This window comes from Centropristis striata, chromosome 6 (genome assembly GCF_030273125.1).
Source record: "Centropristis striata isolate RG_2023a ecotype Rhode Island chromosome 6, C.striata_1.0, whole genome shotgun sequence".
Lineage (NCBI taxonomy): Eukaryota > Metazoa > Chordata > Actinopteri > Perciformes > Serranidae > Centropristis > Centropristis striata.
The window spans coordinates 9896084-9913667 of record NC_081522.1 but is presented as its reverse complement, the minus strand read 5'-3'; the positions used below and the strand labels follow the sequence as shown (position 1 = coordinate 9913667).

The window sequence follows — 17584 nt, the reverse complement described above, 5'->3', positions numbered from 1 at the left end:
TTAATTTGTGCCCACCTCAGTTAAGATCCTAAATGCCCCCAGGACCAAACAAACTGTGCAATTGTACTATTGATCATGACCCATGGTATAATACAGTGGGCGAGGGAGGGTCTGGGCAGGTGTGTGTGAATGCGTGCACTGCACTGTTTCTTGTATACTGTGTATATGTTATATGTGGCCTGTGGCCTATATGTATGTATTGTCTGTACCTGTACTGTTATTACTGTAAAGAAGTTTTATATGACAGCATTGAAGTCCAAGACAAATTTCCTTCCAAGGACAATAAAGTGTATCTTATCTAACATGTTACACAAATTGCCTCCATCCTGTGTGTAATATTACCAATAAGATCTCAGTTTTCCTTTAAACATTTTATGTAGATGCTGTTTCTGTGCACATAATAATCCTGGCATCAGCACATCCCCTTAAATATGCACATCAGAATCTAAAAGTGAATATATATATTATAAGTATTATTTAGAATAGACATTTAACATTTAGAATAGAATCCTGCCTGATGACTATCCACCCCATCGTTTACCAATACAGTACTGAAAAGCTTGTTTACATGATTAATGTGAAGTAGATTGGTGCAGTGGTTCTGAACCTGGGGTCCTGACCCCCCCCAACATAAACTTGAGGGGTTGTGAGATGACTCACATGACTTTAAAACACAAAAATATGTGTATATCTTCATTATGATTATATTTTCTTAGCCTTGCTTTTTGCATTTGAATTACTGTATAATTATGCATCTTCAAGTACCTGGGAAGCATTCAAATAAAACATTATGAGAGGGAAATAGCTATTTTGACCTGTGACAAGGTAGAGATAGGTACTTTATTTTAAGGGTTAGAAGCCCAAAAATGTAAACTGTAATGAGTTTATTGTGAGAAAGACATTAGCTATTAAGGCTTTTGATCATGTAACAACATTTAAGTGCTGTGCTTAAGTTTCCCCGTGTGTAATGAGTATATTGTAAGCTATGTGTGCTATATACTATATGTCATTTAATTTAGCGGTTAATAAAATCCAGAAAGAAAGAAATATGGTTTTATATTGTTCAGTGCTTTTTGTAAAGTTGTTTTTCGAGGACATGGGTCCTGGTTTATATTACTGCTCTGTTCAGTTAAACAATCATGAGCTGTTCAATATGAATTACACTGACTTAACACTAGATGTCACAAGAGATACACGTTTTCTGCTTAAAAGAATAGGAACTCCTACGGACATATTATCTGGAGCACTTTACACCTTCTTATGCAATAGAGTTGTTTTGCGACGCAGTGAAGTTGGATTTTCCTACCTGTGCCTGTGGATTTGGGTAAGTTTTAATAATTAATCAAAATGGTAATTTGTTAGTGGTGCTGTGTCTTTTGATCTTAAACTGCTATTTAAATAAAACTGCCTGGGAAGTTTAGGGGTAAGTTACTCTTTGGTGGAACTGCTCTACAACTCATAGATACTGGCTTAATGTTCAACAATACAAGTACAACGTGTGTGTGTGTGTGTGTGTGTGTATATATATATTTTTTCTTTCTATATTTTATATATTTTTTATATATGTTTATTTTTTTATAGATATGTTTTTCTTTTCTTTTCTTTTCATGCTCCCCCAAGGGTCCGCCTCCTGCTCCTCCCAGTTGCTGCGTTACCAGGTGTGGTCGATTGCTGATTTGGCTATAGGCTATTGGTGTGTGTGTGTGTGTGTGTGTGTGTGTTGTAATAATAGAACATGAAATGTAGTGGTAGAAAAAAACATAGTACTACTATTAATACTAATATTTCACTTTTCTCTCCCTACAGTACACTGGTTACTTATTTTACAGATATTGTACTTGTATTGTTGGTAGTACTCTTTCACTGACTTGTTTTTCTACATTCTCAAGGTCTCTGAGGGGCGTCATTATGAAGTGGCCTCACTCCTCTCTGATTGGCTTAACTCTACTGTTTCTTCAACTGAACAGTTCCTCTGGGGGTAGGGTCTTGGTGTTTCCACTGGACGGAAGCCATTGGATAAACATGAAAGTAATCGTTGAGGAACTGCATGCCAAAGGCCATGAGGTCACTGTGATTCGTCCCTCTGATAGCTGGTACATCAGTGAAAAGTCTCCTCTTTACACGGTTGTCAGTGTTCCCAGTCCTGGTGGATTTGAGCAAAGCTACTTTGAAGCCTTTTTGTCTCGACAGCTTGAGATCCGGTTGCAGGGTAGGAATGCATCTTTTTGGTCTAAAATCTGGTATGATATTCAGATCAGGCGACAGGTTATTGAGCAGTTCTCTCTGCTCCATAAGCAAATGAGTGAACTGACGATTCAGATCTTTGAAGATGGAAACCTGATGCAGTCTTTCCATGAAGCCCAATATGATGTTGTTCTGACTGACCCCGGCATCGGTGTAGGGACTATGTTGGCACGCCGGCTCCAAGTTCCTCTTGTTTTTAATGTCAGATGGACCATTCAAGGTGAAGCTCATTTGCTTATTGCCCCCTCACCTCTGTCATATATTCCTTTCACTGCAACAGAGTTGACAGATAAGATGACCTTCCCTCAAAGAATAAAGAATGTTTTGAGTTATACTTTAGGGATGTACATAATGTCATGCATCACAGAACCTCAGTACAGACCAGTAGTTGAGAAGTACTTTGGTCCCGGTGTGGATTACTCAACGTTTTTCCTGGAAGCAGACATTTGGCTTATGAGGAGTGATTTTGTCTTTGAATTTCCACGTCCAACAATGCCAAATATAGTGTACATGGGGGGGTTTCAGTGCAAGCCCTCTAAGCCACTTCCTGCAGACCTGGAGGAGTTCGTCCAGAGCTCTGGAGACCACGGGGTCATTGTGATGACCTTAGGAACTTTAGTCGGGAATCTTCCTCAAGACATCACTGAGGAGATTGCTGCAGCCTTTGCCCAGCTGCCTCAGAAGGTCGTATGGAGGTATATGGGACAAAGGCCAGCCAATCTGGGTAACAACACTTTAACAGTTAACTGGCTGCCACAGAACGACCTCTTAGGACATCCCAAAACTAGAGTGTTTGTCGCCCACGGAGGCACTAATGGGGTTCAGGAGGCCATTTACCACGGAGTTCCTATAGTTGGACTTCCTTTATTCTTCGATCAACCCGATAACCTCTCCAAAATCAAAGCAAGGGGAGGAGCTTTGTGTGTGGATATTGCAGAGTTTGACAGACACATCTTTGCAGATGCCCTAAAGACAGCTCTTTACAATTCCTCTTACAGGGAAAACATGCAGAGGCTCTCAAGGCTGCACAGAGACCAACCCATGAAGCCACTGGACCGGGCAGTGTTTTGGATAGAATATGTCATGAGACATAAAGGAGCCCGTCATCTGCAGGCAAAGTCCATCAAAATGTCCTGGATTGTTTATTACAGCATAGATGTTATTGCTGCTTTATTGGCAGTTGCTTTGCTTGTAATTTTCACCTGCATTTCAGCTGTAAGGTTAATGTGGAGAATTAGTTTTGTTGGGAAAAAAGTTAAACATGAATGACAAGAAAAATAAAAATTGAAAGTTTTTCTTAACAGATCATAGATTTGGAATGTATTTGTTAAATAATATATGATATATTGATATATATATATTATTGTAAACATGATCTCAATGATGATTATAAGCTTTTTGCTGTCGGGTTTATCGTTCAATATCTGAATGTGGATTCTCAGTGAAAACTACTAAAACTAAACTAACTAAAACAAATGTGACTCTTGTAACATGACATGTGACGGAAAAACAACAGAAAAACATTATCTGGTGGTGGATATGATGGCAGACATATGATAAGAAAAGCTTTATTTTTCAAATTATTATGGCATGCAAACAAATGTGATTTAAAAAGTTGGTACATATTTATCCAACTGGCAGATAAAACAAATAAGGTCAGCCTTTCGGTGTTTGTAAAATTACAAATGATAATTTTGGATTCCATTTCATCATTTCATTTCATTATCAGTACAACTCTGCAAAGCCTGAACCATTAAATACTAGCAAGGAAAAAAACAAACAAAAGTATTGAACACCATATATATATGTTAATGTATTTTTACAATTAATTAAAAAAAATCAAAGAAAAAAAACTTTAAAAAAGAAAAAGAAAAAGAAGAAGAAAAAGAAACAAGAAAATATATACACAAAAATAAATGTTGCTCTCAAAATTTCTCCTCTAAATAATCAAAATTGTTTTCTGAACTCTGGTAGGTAAATCACATAATCACATTGAAGGATTGATACAAAAGTGTCTTTAATACCTGCACCATAACACCATTTATCAAATATGCTAAATAATAACTAATTATACATATATACATATTTATATATATATATATAATCCACAGGGGGCAGATAGGATGTGTCAGACTGTATACAACATGTTTTCCAGAATGTATTCACCCTGTGATGACACACAGGCTGCAGAAAGTTACCAAAAGAGTTCTTTAGCTTGCTCCATCCTTTATGTTTTGTGTTTCTTCTGAACCTTTTCATATTAACGAAGAGGTATGGCTGCAGAATCAGGGTCCTCTTCTCCAATTTGTTGAATGTTTTCATTCTTTTGTTTACAGATTCTCCATATGATGTCTCCGATGAATATAACCCCTAAAACTGTGATTATAGCAATTCCAATCCCCTAAAAAGTTACACAGATATCAGTAAGACACAGAATCAAAATGATCATCAACACTGTCATATAACAGCCATATTTTAATGTAAACAGGTGCTTCCAGATCACATTCTGACATTTTTCTTACCTGAGACAAAATATGAAATCTGTGTGAACGATTCATTAGTTCTTCCGAGGAGTAACTTGTCGTGTTGACTGGTTTGCACCATTTCAGATATGTTGTTTTATCATCTACAAATATGCCTCGCCAGTATGTCGTTGCACACACTATGTATTGGCCATCAAGCATCATCAGGGCCATCCACATAATCAAGGGGTAAAAGCAAGCCAACCATTTTGCGCACCCACTGTGGCCGTGAATCAGCATCATCAGCATGAAAGCAGTAAAACCAGGAATTATGAACAATGGGGCCACAAACCATCCGTTCCATGTCGGATTGCAAGGGCAAGCAAACTCCACCTCCACCATCTTCTCCACACCAACCAGAAGGAAGCCAAACACCAAATTTAACACAACAGGGTGCTTTTCCAACTCTTTCTTGAGTGTTGAGAACATCTCCACTGATTTTATAGTAATGATGATAATCTAAACAAAACAAAAACAAAAAAGGGTGTCAAACATGTGGTACACATGGAGGAATGATACAGGATATTGTGGGTGTTTGCACTTACGAAACCACTGACAGGAGGCCACACACAAAAGGTTGTCAGCCTTTTCTCCCTGAGTTATATTCACAAAACGTATAGTTCCAAAACAATGATCTTTCTGTATATGTATATGTGCCTTACTGTGCTGTTTTTACTAAATGTTTTTTTTTTAATTATCATGAAGGAATATGGAATCATGGCATTATTTAAATTTGCACATGGAAAGAACCTATTCAGCATTTATTTTAAAAGACCAAAACATTATAATTAACAAACAACATTAAATACATTTTTCATGTTATTTTAAAATACACGGTTGCCCATAAAGTTGAAATAAAATAATTTTATCTTATGAAATGATTGTGACAAAGTGATGAATTCTTGACGGATAAAGTGTATAACTTCTCAAAACTTAGTTAATCAATCTCTTCCAAACGTATCACAATGAAAATGAAACCACAATTAACAGAGGATTGTGTCTGAAAACAAAATTATTCCACCTTTATGGGCGACCATGTATATTCATTTGTATATATATATATATATATATATATATATATATATATATATATATATATATATATATATATATATATATATATATAAATGTTATTTTATATTTTAACTTTCATTAGATAAATGTCAGATGAGTAAATTTACAAGTACATTTTATTTTAATTTGATTTAAAAATATTGTTATTATTATTGATATGATTATTTAAATCCTGACATTGAACAGTTTTGATATTTGAAAATGTGCTGCAAACACGTCTCAACATACAGTTTATTGAACATACAGACCAGAGCAAAAGAGTACACAATATTAATCTATATATTTCTGGAATAAATCAGCTGTAACTGTCTTTTACTTTGTATTTGTCCACTAAGAATAAAAGTCAAAGTAAGTTGTTCAAACCTTATGGATGAGATTTTCTTGAAGACAGGTTCTTTAAGTGAACTCTTTCAACTGTGTCAGTGTCTTGAAGAGGTCTTGTCCTCTTCCTGTCTTACTGTTTTTCATCTGAGTTTATTTTAATTTCCTCTTTTGTGTCTGCATGTTGACATTTGTGGTTGATGAATCGTGCTCTATGAGCACATCTTCAGGTTGAATCTCTTGCTCAGTTTAGTTTTTTCTCCAGCAACAACAATTAAGATTGCGATACAGAATATTCTGAATGAGTGAATCTCAATGTGATGTCAGGTTAGTCTGATTGTATAAACACCAAATTATTGACTAATGCTGGACTAAAGGCATGGACCCAGAATTTTCTTGCCTTAATGTGACACCATACAACATAAATCCACTGAACCAGGTTGTGCGTGTTATTTTATTGAAGTATTTCTTTCCCTCGAGTCTGACAGGAAAGATTTAGCCTTGACTTACTTAGCTTTTTCTTAAAGTACATTTTCTTGTTCCCAGAAGAGACTACAGCAAACCTATTTCTTCCTGTTGTTCTCTGGGATAATGTCAATAATGTGATGCAGTGCAACAGCAGTGATCACAGTCATGCCATAATGTCAATCCATCCCTCCGTCAGTAGGAGTTAAGAAGCCGTATGGCCTGAGGTATGAATGACCTCCTGAAAATCAATACATATACAACTGATTTCATGTCATAGAAGACATTAGGGCTATTTGAATAAATGCTAAACATTTATCTTTTATATTTTGTGAAAGCTTCTGTGATCTTGTCAATTTCAGAATGTATAATGGACTCAATTTTACCTCAATGTAGCTTAACAATTTACATTTTGAAGAAAATGTAGAAATGCATTCCATTCATTTTGGTTTTGTATGTTGTGGAGACTGGAACAGGGGCAGAAGGCCGGGGGTTTGTTAAAAAAATTGCATGAGGAAACCTTGAAAATTGGTAATCTGTCACCAACAGAAAAAACCTCACAATTTTTCTGCGCAGATCGTTGATGGGGAAATGAAGAGCTGGAGACGTCCAAGTTTCTCAGTTTAACATAGTTTTATTACAATGCGTCAAAAAATGTGCACTTTACAGAGATTCTCCAGGTTCAAAAACTCATGTCCCTGATACACACAGACGGGTTTCAGTTTGTGAAGTCTGAACCACGTCTCTCTCCCTGAACCCATTAAAATACTAACATTTGTTTACAGAACATGCTGGTCGATTTCTTGCAGGAAGTTCCGCCTTCTTGATCGCTGATTCGCCAGTTTTAATTAATACAACGGCACGTCATGCCACCTGGTTGCTTGCTGCCCCGGACAAGGCCATCCTGACCTGGCCTCTTCTCCAGAACATTCAACAAAAACCTTCTGTCTTGTTATGTCTTACAAAGATAGTATGTCTTACAGAGTCAAAGGATTTTCACTGTCTAACATGGATTCTAAAAGTCTAAAAAATATGAAACAGACAATGAAATATATGTTATAACATTAACACACAAACATAATCATTGTATCAAAATCATATTGTCTGACTTAATATAAATGCATAGAGATATTTACCAAGGCTGACCTGATAGTCATGCACAGAGACAGACACAGAGACAGACACAGGGACAGACACCAGGGAGTCAAACAACAGAGAAGCAGAACTCAAGCATAAAATCATTTACCAATATAGAAAATAATCAATTATTTTAACAGGTTTCGGTTCTCATGTCCCCCCCTTAGAACCTCCCACTTTTAAAATCGCTGCTCCGCCCCTGCCATCAAATTCTTCTTTAAGCTTTATCTGAAATAAAAAAAAAAAGAATGGTTACCACAAAAGCAATAAATATATGATTACGTCATATAATATATATTAAATTCACACGGTATTAAAAACAAACAAAGCCAAGGCTGTCTATTTATTTCTTCACCCCTCAGTACTGAACTAATATTTATAAGCAGTAAACTTTGATTACTGATTACTGGAACTCCTTAAATTCACCTGTTGTTAGGATTTGCTCTGCTTGTGTTGTGTTCCTGCTGCTCTCTGTTTTCAGTTGTGTGTTCCCTCCCTGCTGGTCCCAGGCTGGGCGGGGCTGACCTACTTCTGGTTTCTGCTGCCACCTCCACTCACCTGCAGCTCATTCAGCAATCAGCACTCTTCAAAAGGTCTGCTCACACAGCCACTCCTGGCCAGTTCGTCGTTGAGTCCCCCGTGGTAACACCTTGGCTTCTGAAACCTAGTTTAGCTCTTTATCCACTTTGTTGTGAGATTTTTTGCCTGCCTCATTTTTTGCTCCCTTGTTTTTCCAGTTTGCTGTTGCCTCCTGCTTCGCCCAGCCTCGCCCAGCCTAACCCAGTCTCGCACCCCAGCTCCACACCTGCCACTCAACCTCTGTCATTAAAGAGTTTTCACTGCTATCTGCCTCCCGTGTCTGCATTGTGGGTCCAGCTTTCTGCTCTAGCCTTAACACCTGTGTCCTGGTCTGTTGCCAAAGAATGGCAGTTTAATTATTACTACAGGTGATGCTCTCTTTGGACTTCCTTTTTATTTCATTTACAGAAAAGTCCATACCCTGTAAATTTCACACAAATAAAGTATGACATGATGGAGTCAAGTCAGTAGATTTAGGCCCCTTTACAAGCTCCATCTTACAGTTTGCTGTAGGTGTGAGGCTTCTGTAACCCATTACATCAAAGAGAAATAGGATTAAAAGTCTACTTAAAGCCGTAGGTGCTGTTAAGGTCAGGGCTTAGTCGGCCTTAGAGACTGCTTGACCCACGGCACAGTTTCAGGCCTAGTAGCAGTTTCTTGAGCACTGGATACTGTTTTTTTTACATTTAGCGATAATTAGCAAAGGCAAATATTTGGCTTCCGTTCACTTCAACTAAATGCAACTTCCTACCCTACCAATGATATGTAACTTAAAATAATAATGACATCAGATCATTTTTGCCTTTTATTGGACGTGAAATTATGTCATCCTCATTATTTGTTGTGTTGTGGTTTTTACAACCAAGATTCCAAAAATGTTGTGATGTCTGAAACAGAATGTGATAACCTTTGTTACATATATTCCATTGAACACTGTACAAAGGCAGTATATTTCGTGTTCAAACTGATAAACTTTAGTTCTGAATTCTGAATTTCATGCATTCTGTTTTAATACCCCATCTTATCCCATGCCCCGGGTCCTCCCCAGGTTTATAATGCCTCCCTCTGCCCTTGGCTAATCTAACATGGGTTAATTCAATTACAAAGTAGTTTTTCATTGTTTAAAGACAGTGGTATAACCCGCCTTAGAAGATTACAGCGTCCATCTTATCCACTGTTTCCATAAAATAGCTTTCTGTTTCATTTAAACACAGATATGTGTGATGTATACCCGCTCTTCTTTTCTCTGCCTTCCTCCAAGATCTCGCGGGATTTAAGATTAAACGAGTGGTTAAAAAAAGGTGGTTCCCTTGCTGCACCGGGCTGACAGCAGAGAGCTGCACAGGTATCCAGCAGCAGTGCTCCTGGTCCCCGCTAGTCTACCTAGCGACACTTGCCTCTCTCTCTGCGTGATTACGACTGGAGTGTGTGTGGAGGTGGGAGCCTCGGCGAATCCACCCCGCATCAACATATCCCGCTCAGGTCACCCCTACCGGCATTTTCCATCTCCCGTCTCCGAAGATGATACCTGGCAAACGAAGAGCTGCAGTCATGTCCTTCTCGGTGGCGATATTTGGAGCCCTGATGCTGCAGTCCGTCTCGTCCCAGAACGGTAAGAAAACCAGTTATCTCACATCATGGCGAAAATGCGGGTTTTATAGTGAAGGTTGTCGCCTGCATTTCTGCAGTGGGGATTTTTTTTATGAATCCTTTCCACAAGACGCTGTTTCTACCGCTGCCCATCACGAACATCTTATCAGCAGCCAAGTCTCATTAGATAATCCCTTGAACGAAACTGATATCAGTCGAATGAAGCGCTGTTTTCTTGTGCCTTTTTGGAAATGAAAGGTCAATAAATCATTAATAGCCGACAATCTGTATTGGTTGGGCTTGAAGTGGGCCAAACAGAGGCCTGTGCGATGTCCCTAAAATGTCCTTTGAAGTGTGGACCTGCATACATGAGCAGTTCAATCAGCAAGGACAAGTTCTGCTCATTGAGGGGTGTAGAAGAAGGAAGGGATAATGAGGGGGGAAATGGTGTCACACTGAAGTTCACAATCTGTCACGCTTTCCTTAGAGAGGAGCACACATAATCAACATGCTGTGGGTCTGCTCAGGTATGTCAGGATGTGGCTCAGGAATTCAGTATCCACCAACTCTTCTCTGCTACAGGGAGAGATCACTCCCTGCATCAGCCCAGCTTCTGGTTACAGAGCAGAACATGGATTTAATTAGATGTAGGACCTCAGAAGTGCTGTAAATAGCACCAGTCCATTTTGCTGCATGCTTCTATTTTTAGAGCAGAGATGCTGCACTGGGAACCATGGCTTTAATGTCCTCTTGCAACAGTGAATCTGTTAACTCTTCGCTGAGATGTACTGCACTGCAGAATGGCATTGATTTCTCAGCAGCGCGGTTCTACTTGTCCAATTGACCCCTCTGCTCATAAATCTCATCCCCCCCACCACCTCCACTAAACAGTTTAGGGCAGCGTAAACCTGTAACTGCTGAGTATTGGGGGGTGGATACTGTAAGCGTGCAGTGTGGATTTGCAAGCATTGTGTTAGAATGAGCTCTGGCTTTCCCTTGAGTTGACCATGTGTAGGAATGCAATCCACATCTCGTCCTATACTGCACACCCACTCATTACATCTCTGCTTCATCAGTAAGCCAATGTAATGTCTTCTTATGTGACCGATGGCTAGAAAGTGTGATATTTTCTTATCTTTGCTTGCTTTAAAACCTGCAACAATTAGCCAACCAATTGATGAGTCGATGGGCAAAAAAGATAATCGGCAACTATTTTTAATCGATTGCTGTTAAAGTAATTTTTAATGTAATTTTTCAAGTAATTTTTCAGACATAAACATGTCTGAAAATGCTGTAGGAGATGTCTCTGATCAATTGCTTAGAACAATGTGGTAAATATATGGACAGAAAAATTACTAAAAATAGCTATTTTCCGAATGGATTTTCTTTAATGCAAAAATGGCAGAAAATGAATTTTTCGGCCTACAAAATATACATATATACATTTACTTTGTTTCCCTGTATTTTATACCCAAAAACTTAATATATATTTAGTGTTTATACTGACAAAACAACCTATTTATAGACAACACCTTGGACTTTGATCATTTTGTCACTATTGTGAAATGTTATAGGCCAACCTATTATTTGAGAAATTAACTGCGAGATTCATCAATAATAAAAATAGTAATTAGTTGATTCCATAGACTCCAGAGAGTCAGTGTGGATATGGAGTCAGTATATGCAATATACCAGCTATAATTAGTTTATATTGTAGCATTAACGCTCACAGCAGCCAGCCTCATCACGGAAGCCATTTGTACCTGCTAATGTGAAGCTTTTCCCGCCAAGGTACTCCTAGGATTTGTATTTTATCTAAAGTAGAGTGGCTTTTACCAAAGAGGCTGTTTAATAGTATCAGTCAAGCCATTTTTTTTGGGGAATTTATCATTCAGAAGCCACAAAAAATTGCTTCAAATGCAGGTGTCTGATCAATGCAAACACAGGATTTTGTTGCTTCACTAATGAATTGAGTGCAATCAGTGAATATTTAGGGATGAGCAGTCTTGGTTTCATATTATTGTATAAGTATTCTGACACACAAGCAGCTACTTCATTTTCAGATTAAGTATGAAACTGATTGTTATTCCATCATAGAAAATGCAAACAAAATGTAAATTCAGTCCCAGATTTCACCCTTATTAGTACAATTTACAAATTTCTCAGCAAATTGAAAATATACACATGTTGATGTTACAATATGTAATTCTAGGGGTCTGTCAATCAAAAATGGAGCGATGGCTTCATTGCAGTCAGTTTCTCCCGGTTAGGATTCATTCAGTGTTCATTGCTCAGGAGGTTTTTATCGTAAGCCGAATTATCCTCAGAGGCCTCATCTTCTCCAAAACAAGCAGACCCTGTGATTAAAACCAATAAAAACACTGATTATGGTCTTTCCCGATGCTGTTCAGCTCTAGAGGGGCTACGACAAGAGCTGCAACTCACGTTTTCAGTTTTCTCCGCTTGTTTCTTTGATAACTTATGATCCAGACAATCAGAAGGTTTTATCCACAGGGGTCTCTTCCTCTCCAGAACAAACTGACCCTGTGATTTAAAGTGGAAAGGGATATCGATAAAGCTGTTTTCACATTAAAAATTTGTGTTTCTTCAATGTTTGGCATGTCATAACTTCAACAAACACAATCTTAAAATTATACTGTAATAATGTGCCTTAAAACTGGATAAAAGTCAGTTTATGACAACCACAAGGTTGATGCGTCATCAAAACGGAAATTATGTCATTGATAGGCAATGGCGACCAAATGAAATGGACCATTATGTTGAATAAAATTACACATTTGTCTGTGAAACAGTTGGGATAATGTAAGCACGCAAGTAAAATATAACATTTGTCAAGTTGTTTATAGACATTTTAATGAGGAAGTGTTACAATGTTGTGTTATACCTTTAGTCAGTGTAGTGCACTGCAGATTTTAAAAACAACTAATCAACATAGAGCTCTTTAAGTGACGTATACAACACAATAGGGCCACAAATATTGATTAATTATTGATGAATCTGATGATTATTTTCTTATTTCTCTCTCATGAAAAGGATGAAACTAGTGAATCTGCAGAATTCCAACGACTTAAACAGTCAATCACTTCTCAAAATTTCTGCAAATAATTTTTCTGTCAATTGACTTAATCATTTCTGTTCTTTTTAAAAAAAATATGTGATTTATTGGTAGAATTTTCAATATTAAAGACAACAAACACAATACATTGCATAGATGTAGACAATATGACCGAATAGATGAAACGTAAACAAACATAAATGAAAAAAGAAATAGGGAAAAATAAAAATCGTTCTGTAGATTGAGGCAAATATTGGCAGAGGTAGCAAACGGTTATCAGCACCCCACCTCAAGAAAAAAAGCAGAATAAGGTAAACAAAAAATGAAATAACAAACACAAAGTTACATGCAAGACATTTTGGACAGGAAAATAAACCTGGATAAACTGATCATTTCATGTCTAATTTGCATTTTTGTCAACATTAAAGAGTCCTAATGGCGTTCATTATAGCTCAGATCTTCCTCATGCTTTCTGATACACAAAATATCAAAACCCCAGGATAACTATCGATGCAAAAAATGTCTGAACATTCTCGTTAGAACCAGCATGTATAAACTGTTTATAAATGCAGTATATGCTTTCTGTAGCTTTCTCCAATCTCTAGTTGTCTCTGTCCATCAGGATTCTGCTCTGTTCTGATAGAATATTCATTTACCGTCCAATTACCTACCTGATACGTGTTACACAACAGTGTTTTACACATTAACTGGGCCAGTGGCCAAAAAATATTATACCGGTTTAAACGGATTTCTCAGAAAATATCTGCAAGGAAAAGACTCTTCTAGGCCATCTGGTGTCAGGTTGTGCTGTCACATTTACGGTTTGAATAAAGAACCAGAAATTAACATCAGTTAGTCTCCAGTAGTAATAATATAAAGTGTGATTAACTTAATATTTTATTTAATATTTTCAGGTTCAAGCAACATATTAAGTTTACAGTCACTAGGTGTTGACAGGATGTGGCGAAGACTGATTTTAATGGAGAGAGGTATGATACAATCTTAATGATCAAGCAGTTATTTTATCTAGATGGAGCCTTTTTATCTTTCTCAACTCAGTGTCTGAATCTGAAAGGCTTGTGTGAAAACAATGCACTGTAAATCACATTTAGAGTTGAGACAGTAAGTAGAATAATTGATTAATACATACATTTTGCTAGTTACAGCTTCTCCGATGTGAAGATTTACTGCTTTTATTATTGTAAACAGATTTTTTTTAGTCAGAAAAACATAAGCCATTGCAAGAGGTCACCTTGGGAAATTATGATGGGCATTTTTTATGATTTTCAGTTTTTATTTTGTTATAAAATCACACACTTTTCACACATTCACCAAGAAAAAAAAAACAAATAACCACAATCCAGCATAAAACAGGATTGAGGTGAAACTAACGGGTGCTTTACAGACATTTAGACAAACTGGATACAAAAATATTCAATAAATAAACAATACCGATATAAAATATAAAATAAAGGCATAAAACTGACATTAGAAGGTAGAAGAAACCTGCTTTTGAAAGACTTAAAGCATTAATTGCAAAAAGATTCAACAGATTTATCGATAATGAAATAATCAATAGTTGCAGCTTTGAAATTTCAAATATATTTTGAAGCATTATTCACAGAGGTAGCTGATCAGGGTGAACATCAAAACATACATCAAGATAAATAAGGTATCAGAGAAACATGACATAATCCTCTGAGCAAATAAAAAGACAGTAAGGCCAAAATCAAATAAATAAGTAAAAAATAATAACAATGTCAAACAACAGAATGAAGAAAAAATACAATAAAATAAGTACATTTGAAAAAATTCTATACTATAGAACTACTATACTATAGAATAATATCATCTATAGCAGCGGTTTCTAAACTTTTTTAGCCGCGCACCCCCTTCTATGTCCCAACCAGGTTGACGCACCCCCAATCCCACACACCTTCAAAAAAAAAAACCAACGCAACAAGCTTTTTTATAGAAATATTAAAGGCGGCATGTTTAATCATGCTCAAATGACCGGAACACACATATAATAAAAATAATCACGATCACAACAATGCGCTCTTGCATTTAAATTAATCTGAAACACAGTTTCAATATCATGCAACAAAGTTATGTGCAAGCTTCCACTTTTAAGAGGATGATGACAGGCTCAGGATCAGAGGCAGAAAGCAGATCAATTCGGGAAAATGTTTTAATATTTTGAGCCGCGATGAACAAAAATTGCAGCAAGTGTAAATGAGAAGATGATAAATGAGAGAGAGAAAACAGGGAGGGGTGTGTGAGTATTTCCAGTATATTTGTAGCAATAATGGCCCCAATTAAGGACTTAAGAAGGCTCTTGAGAAGGGTTCGGCTAAGAAGGAGCGCTAAGATAGGGGTGTTTCCCAGATGCGTTCTTAACTGCCTTCTTAAGATCCCGCCAAAGAAGCTTCTTAAGAAGCTCTTAGTGGGAGCTGTCCACCGCCGTGGTGCTGAAATATAAATCAATCGATGCCAGGCAAATCGATCACCCACCACTTTATCAGCGCTTAAGTCACCCCACACACCTGTGCAATAAGGCTACGTGTGTGTGTGTGTGTGATCACAGCTAACAGGTGTATCCGAGTAGTAATCAAGCCATTAACGCATATATACCCCACTGTGGATACGCACACACATGAGAATGGAGAAAGCAGGCAGCAAACGCAGCAAGAGGTCACCCTCGTTTACTGCACAGGAGATGGCCACATTAGTGGACGAGGTCTGGCAGCACCGCGAGGTGTTATTTGGGGGAACAAGGGGGAAAAAAGATATAACATTAAAAAACACTTTGGGAATCCCTGATCTATAGTAATATCTATATTTATATGTAATATCAAAAGAATAATAAATACAATAATTGATAATGAAAAAAGATCAGATGGTTGCAGTCCAACACATTCAAAGGTTAAAGAATATGTCAATGTGAATATGTTAATCAGGATTTTAAAGTACAAAGCAGCCTTTATAGTTCTAAGATCACGCATGTGAGACACACATAACCACATGCCAAAGCTAATCATTCAGACGTGTTCGGTGCAGTGAGACTGGCTCAGCACTTTTTTACACATCGAGACCATCCGAGGTGGCAGGCTCCGTCTCTCAGCAGTTCTATGTTAAAAGCTGAGGTGTTAGTTTTAGTTCTCAGCACCGTCATGTTGTTCACTGGTACTTATATACATATATCCTGCAATCATGAAGGTGATAAGGTTCAGTCTCCATAGAAACTGTTTTAAGAGAGGCGTTCATTCAACTTTATGGTTATTTTGGAGGCTGCATTTTACGGTGCTATTGTATTGTGACAAAGGCTGCACAAATGATAATTTTTTATTGTTGATACATTTTTTATTTATCATGAACATATTACAGAATGGTGAAAAATGTCCAAGTCAATGTCTTTAAATGTATTTTTTGTCACTAAAATCTCAAAGATATTCAGTTGAATACGATATAAAACAGAGAAAAGCAGAAAATCTTAATATTTGAGGGGCTAAAAACAGCATTTTTTGCCTTTTTGTGCATGAAAAATCTCTTAAATGATTGATTTTTAAAAAAAAAGTTGTCAATTATTTTCTGTCATTGCAGCTGTAATTGTCACACGTTTTTATTATTTTGTCCGTCCTTTATAGCAATGATTGTATGCTAAATAACATAAACATTTGTCAGCATAATGCAATAACAACTGCACATTATAACCTTTAAGAAGGTGGGATTTATAGCAGGCCTGTTCTTTTAGACTACAGCAGTTGTACCTAATAAACTGGCCACTGAGTGTATATAGGAATCTGTGCTGACAATGAAAGTGCTGGTCTTGATGAACCAGATGTGGGCTGTACAGCAGGGTAATGAAAAATAAAGAAACACATCGTCTGTGTGTCTTGTGGTCTGGCTGGCCGTCTCCTCCACTTCCCACTTTCTTGCCGTAGAGTGCTTCTATGGAAACGGAGGGGGTCTATCACCATGCGCCCACACGCTCCCCAGAGACCCAGAGCTGCAGTTTCTATAAATCTCCGCTCAATCTCGCGTGCTCTCCACAGTGCCTATAGACCATGCTTCTGACTACAGCCCCCCACCCCACTCCCCAACTCCTCCTCCTCCTCCTCCAGTCTGTGCGGCTGTGATCAATTGTTTCACTTTTATTGCTTCCAGTTCAGAGCAGGAGACGTTTCAGTCCTGTATAATTAACAGTGTGCCGTTTCCCCGGTGTCTGTGTCCCTTGATTGAATAATTACATAAACAAGCACTCGTGATGTTTTCATTATACAGATGAGATGTACTGAAAACAACAAGGTCACTTGGAGGACTTTTGGAGAATGTGAGAGCTCTGTGAGCCTGGCACAAATTTATATGATGTCATTAATTGGACAAAATCAAGTGAGAGCAGCGATGCAAAGACGTCCCAGCAGAGTAGAATGAAAGCTTCCTCGAAATAGCAGCAAAAATGGCTCAAGCAGATCTGAGGTCACCTCTCTCTCTCTTTTACCCAAATGTTGTTTGACATTTTTATGCTGTGTTTTAGAGCTAAATAGGGCGATATGGCCAAAAGCTTCCATCCTAA

The 17584-nt window shown here is 37.6% G+C and overlaps 2 protein-coding genes across 4 annotated transcripts in view; both read left to right on the top strand.

Annotated features, from left to right (window-relative positions):
- Window positions 1-1270: 1270 nt before the first annotated feature.
- LOC131973979 (UDP-glucuronosyltransferase 2C1-like) lies at window positions 1271-4341 on the top strand. Its single transcript, XM_059336125.1, has 2 exons — window positions 1271-1324; window positions 1890-4341. The coding sequence occupies exon 2, from the start codon at window positions 1909-1911 to the stop codon at window positions 3511-3513; it is 1605 nt and encodes a 534-aa protein (XP_059192108.1). The 5' UTR covers window positions 1271-1324; window positions 1890-1908; the 3' UTR covers window positions 3514-4341.
- A 5330-nt stretch (window positions 4342-9671) lies between these two features.
- Window positions 9672-17584, top strand: part of LOC131973107 (neuroplastin-like) — a 33169-nt gene continuing 25256 nt past the window's right edge. For 2 of the 3 annotated variants that reach the window (XM_059334959.1, XM_059334958.1), the window contains exon 1: window positions 9673-9954. In XM_059334959.1, coding sequence (XP_059190942.1) covers window positions 9864-9954 — 91 coding nt within the window. In that variant the 5' untranslated portion in view covers window positions 9673-9863. Of the gene's footprint in view, window positions 9955-17584 lie in introns of all 3 variants that reach the window. The other variant, XR_009394536.1, reaches the window with a different exon arrangement.

Excerpts from the sequence above, each read along its gene's own strand:
- LOC131973979 (XM_059336125.1), top strand. The coding sequence starts at position 1,909 with ATGAAGTGGCCTCACTCCTCTCTGATTGGCTTAACTCTACTGTTTCTT.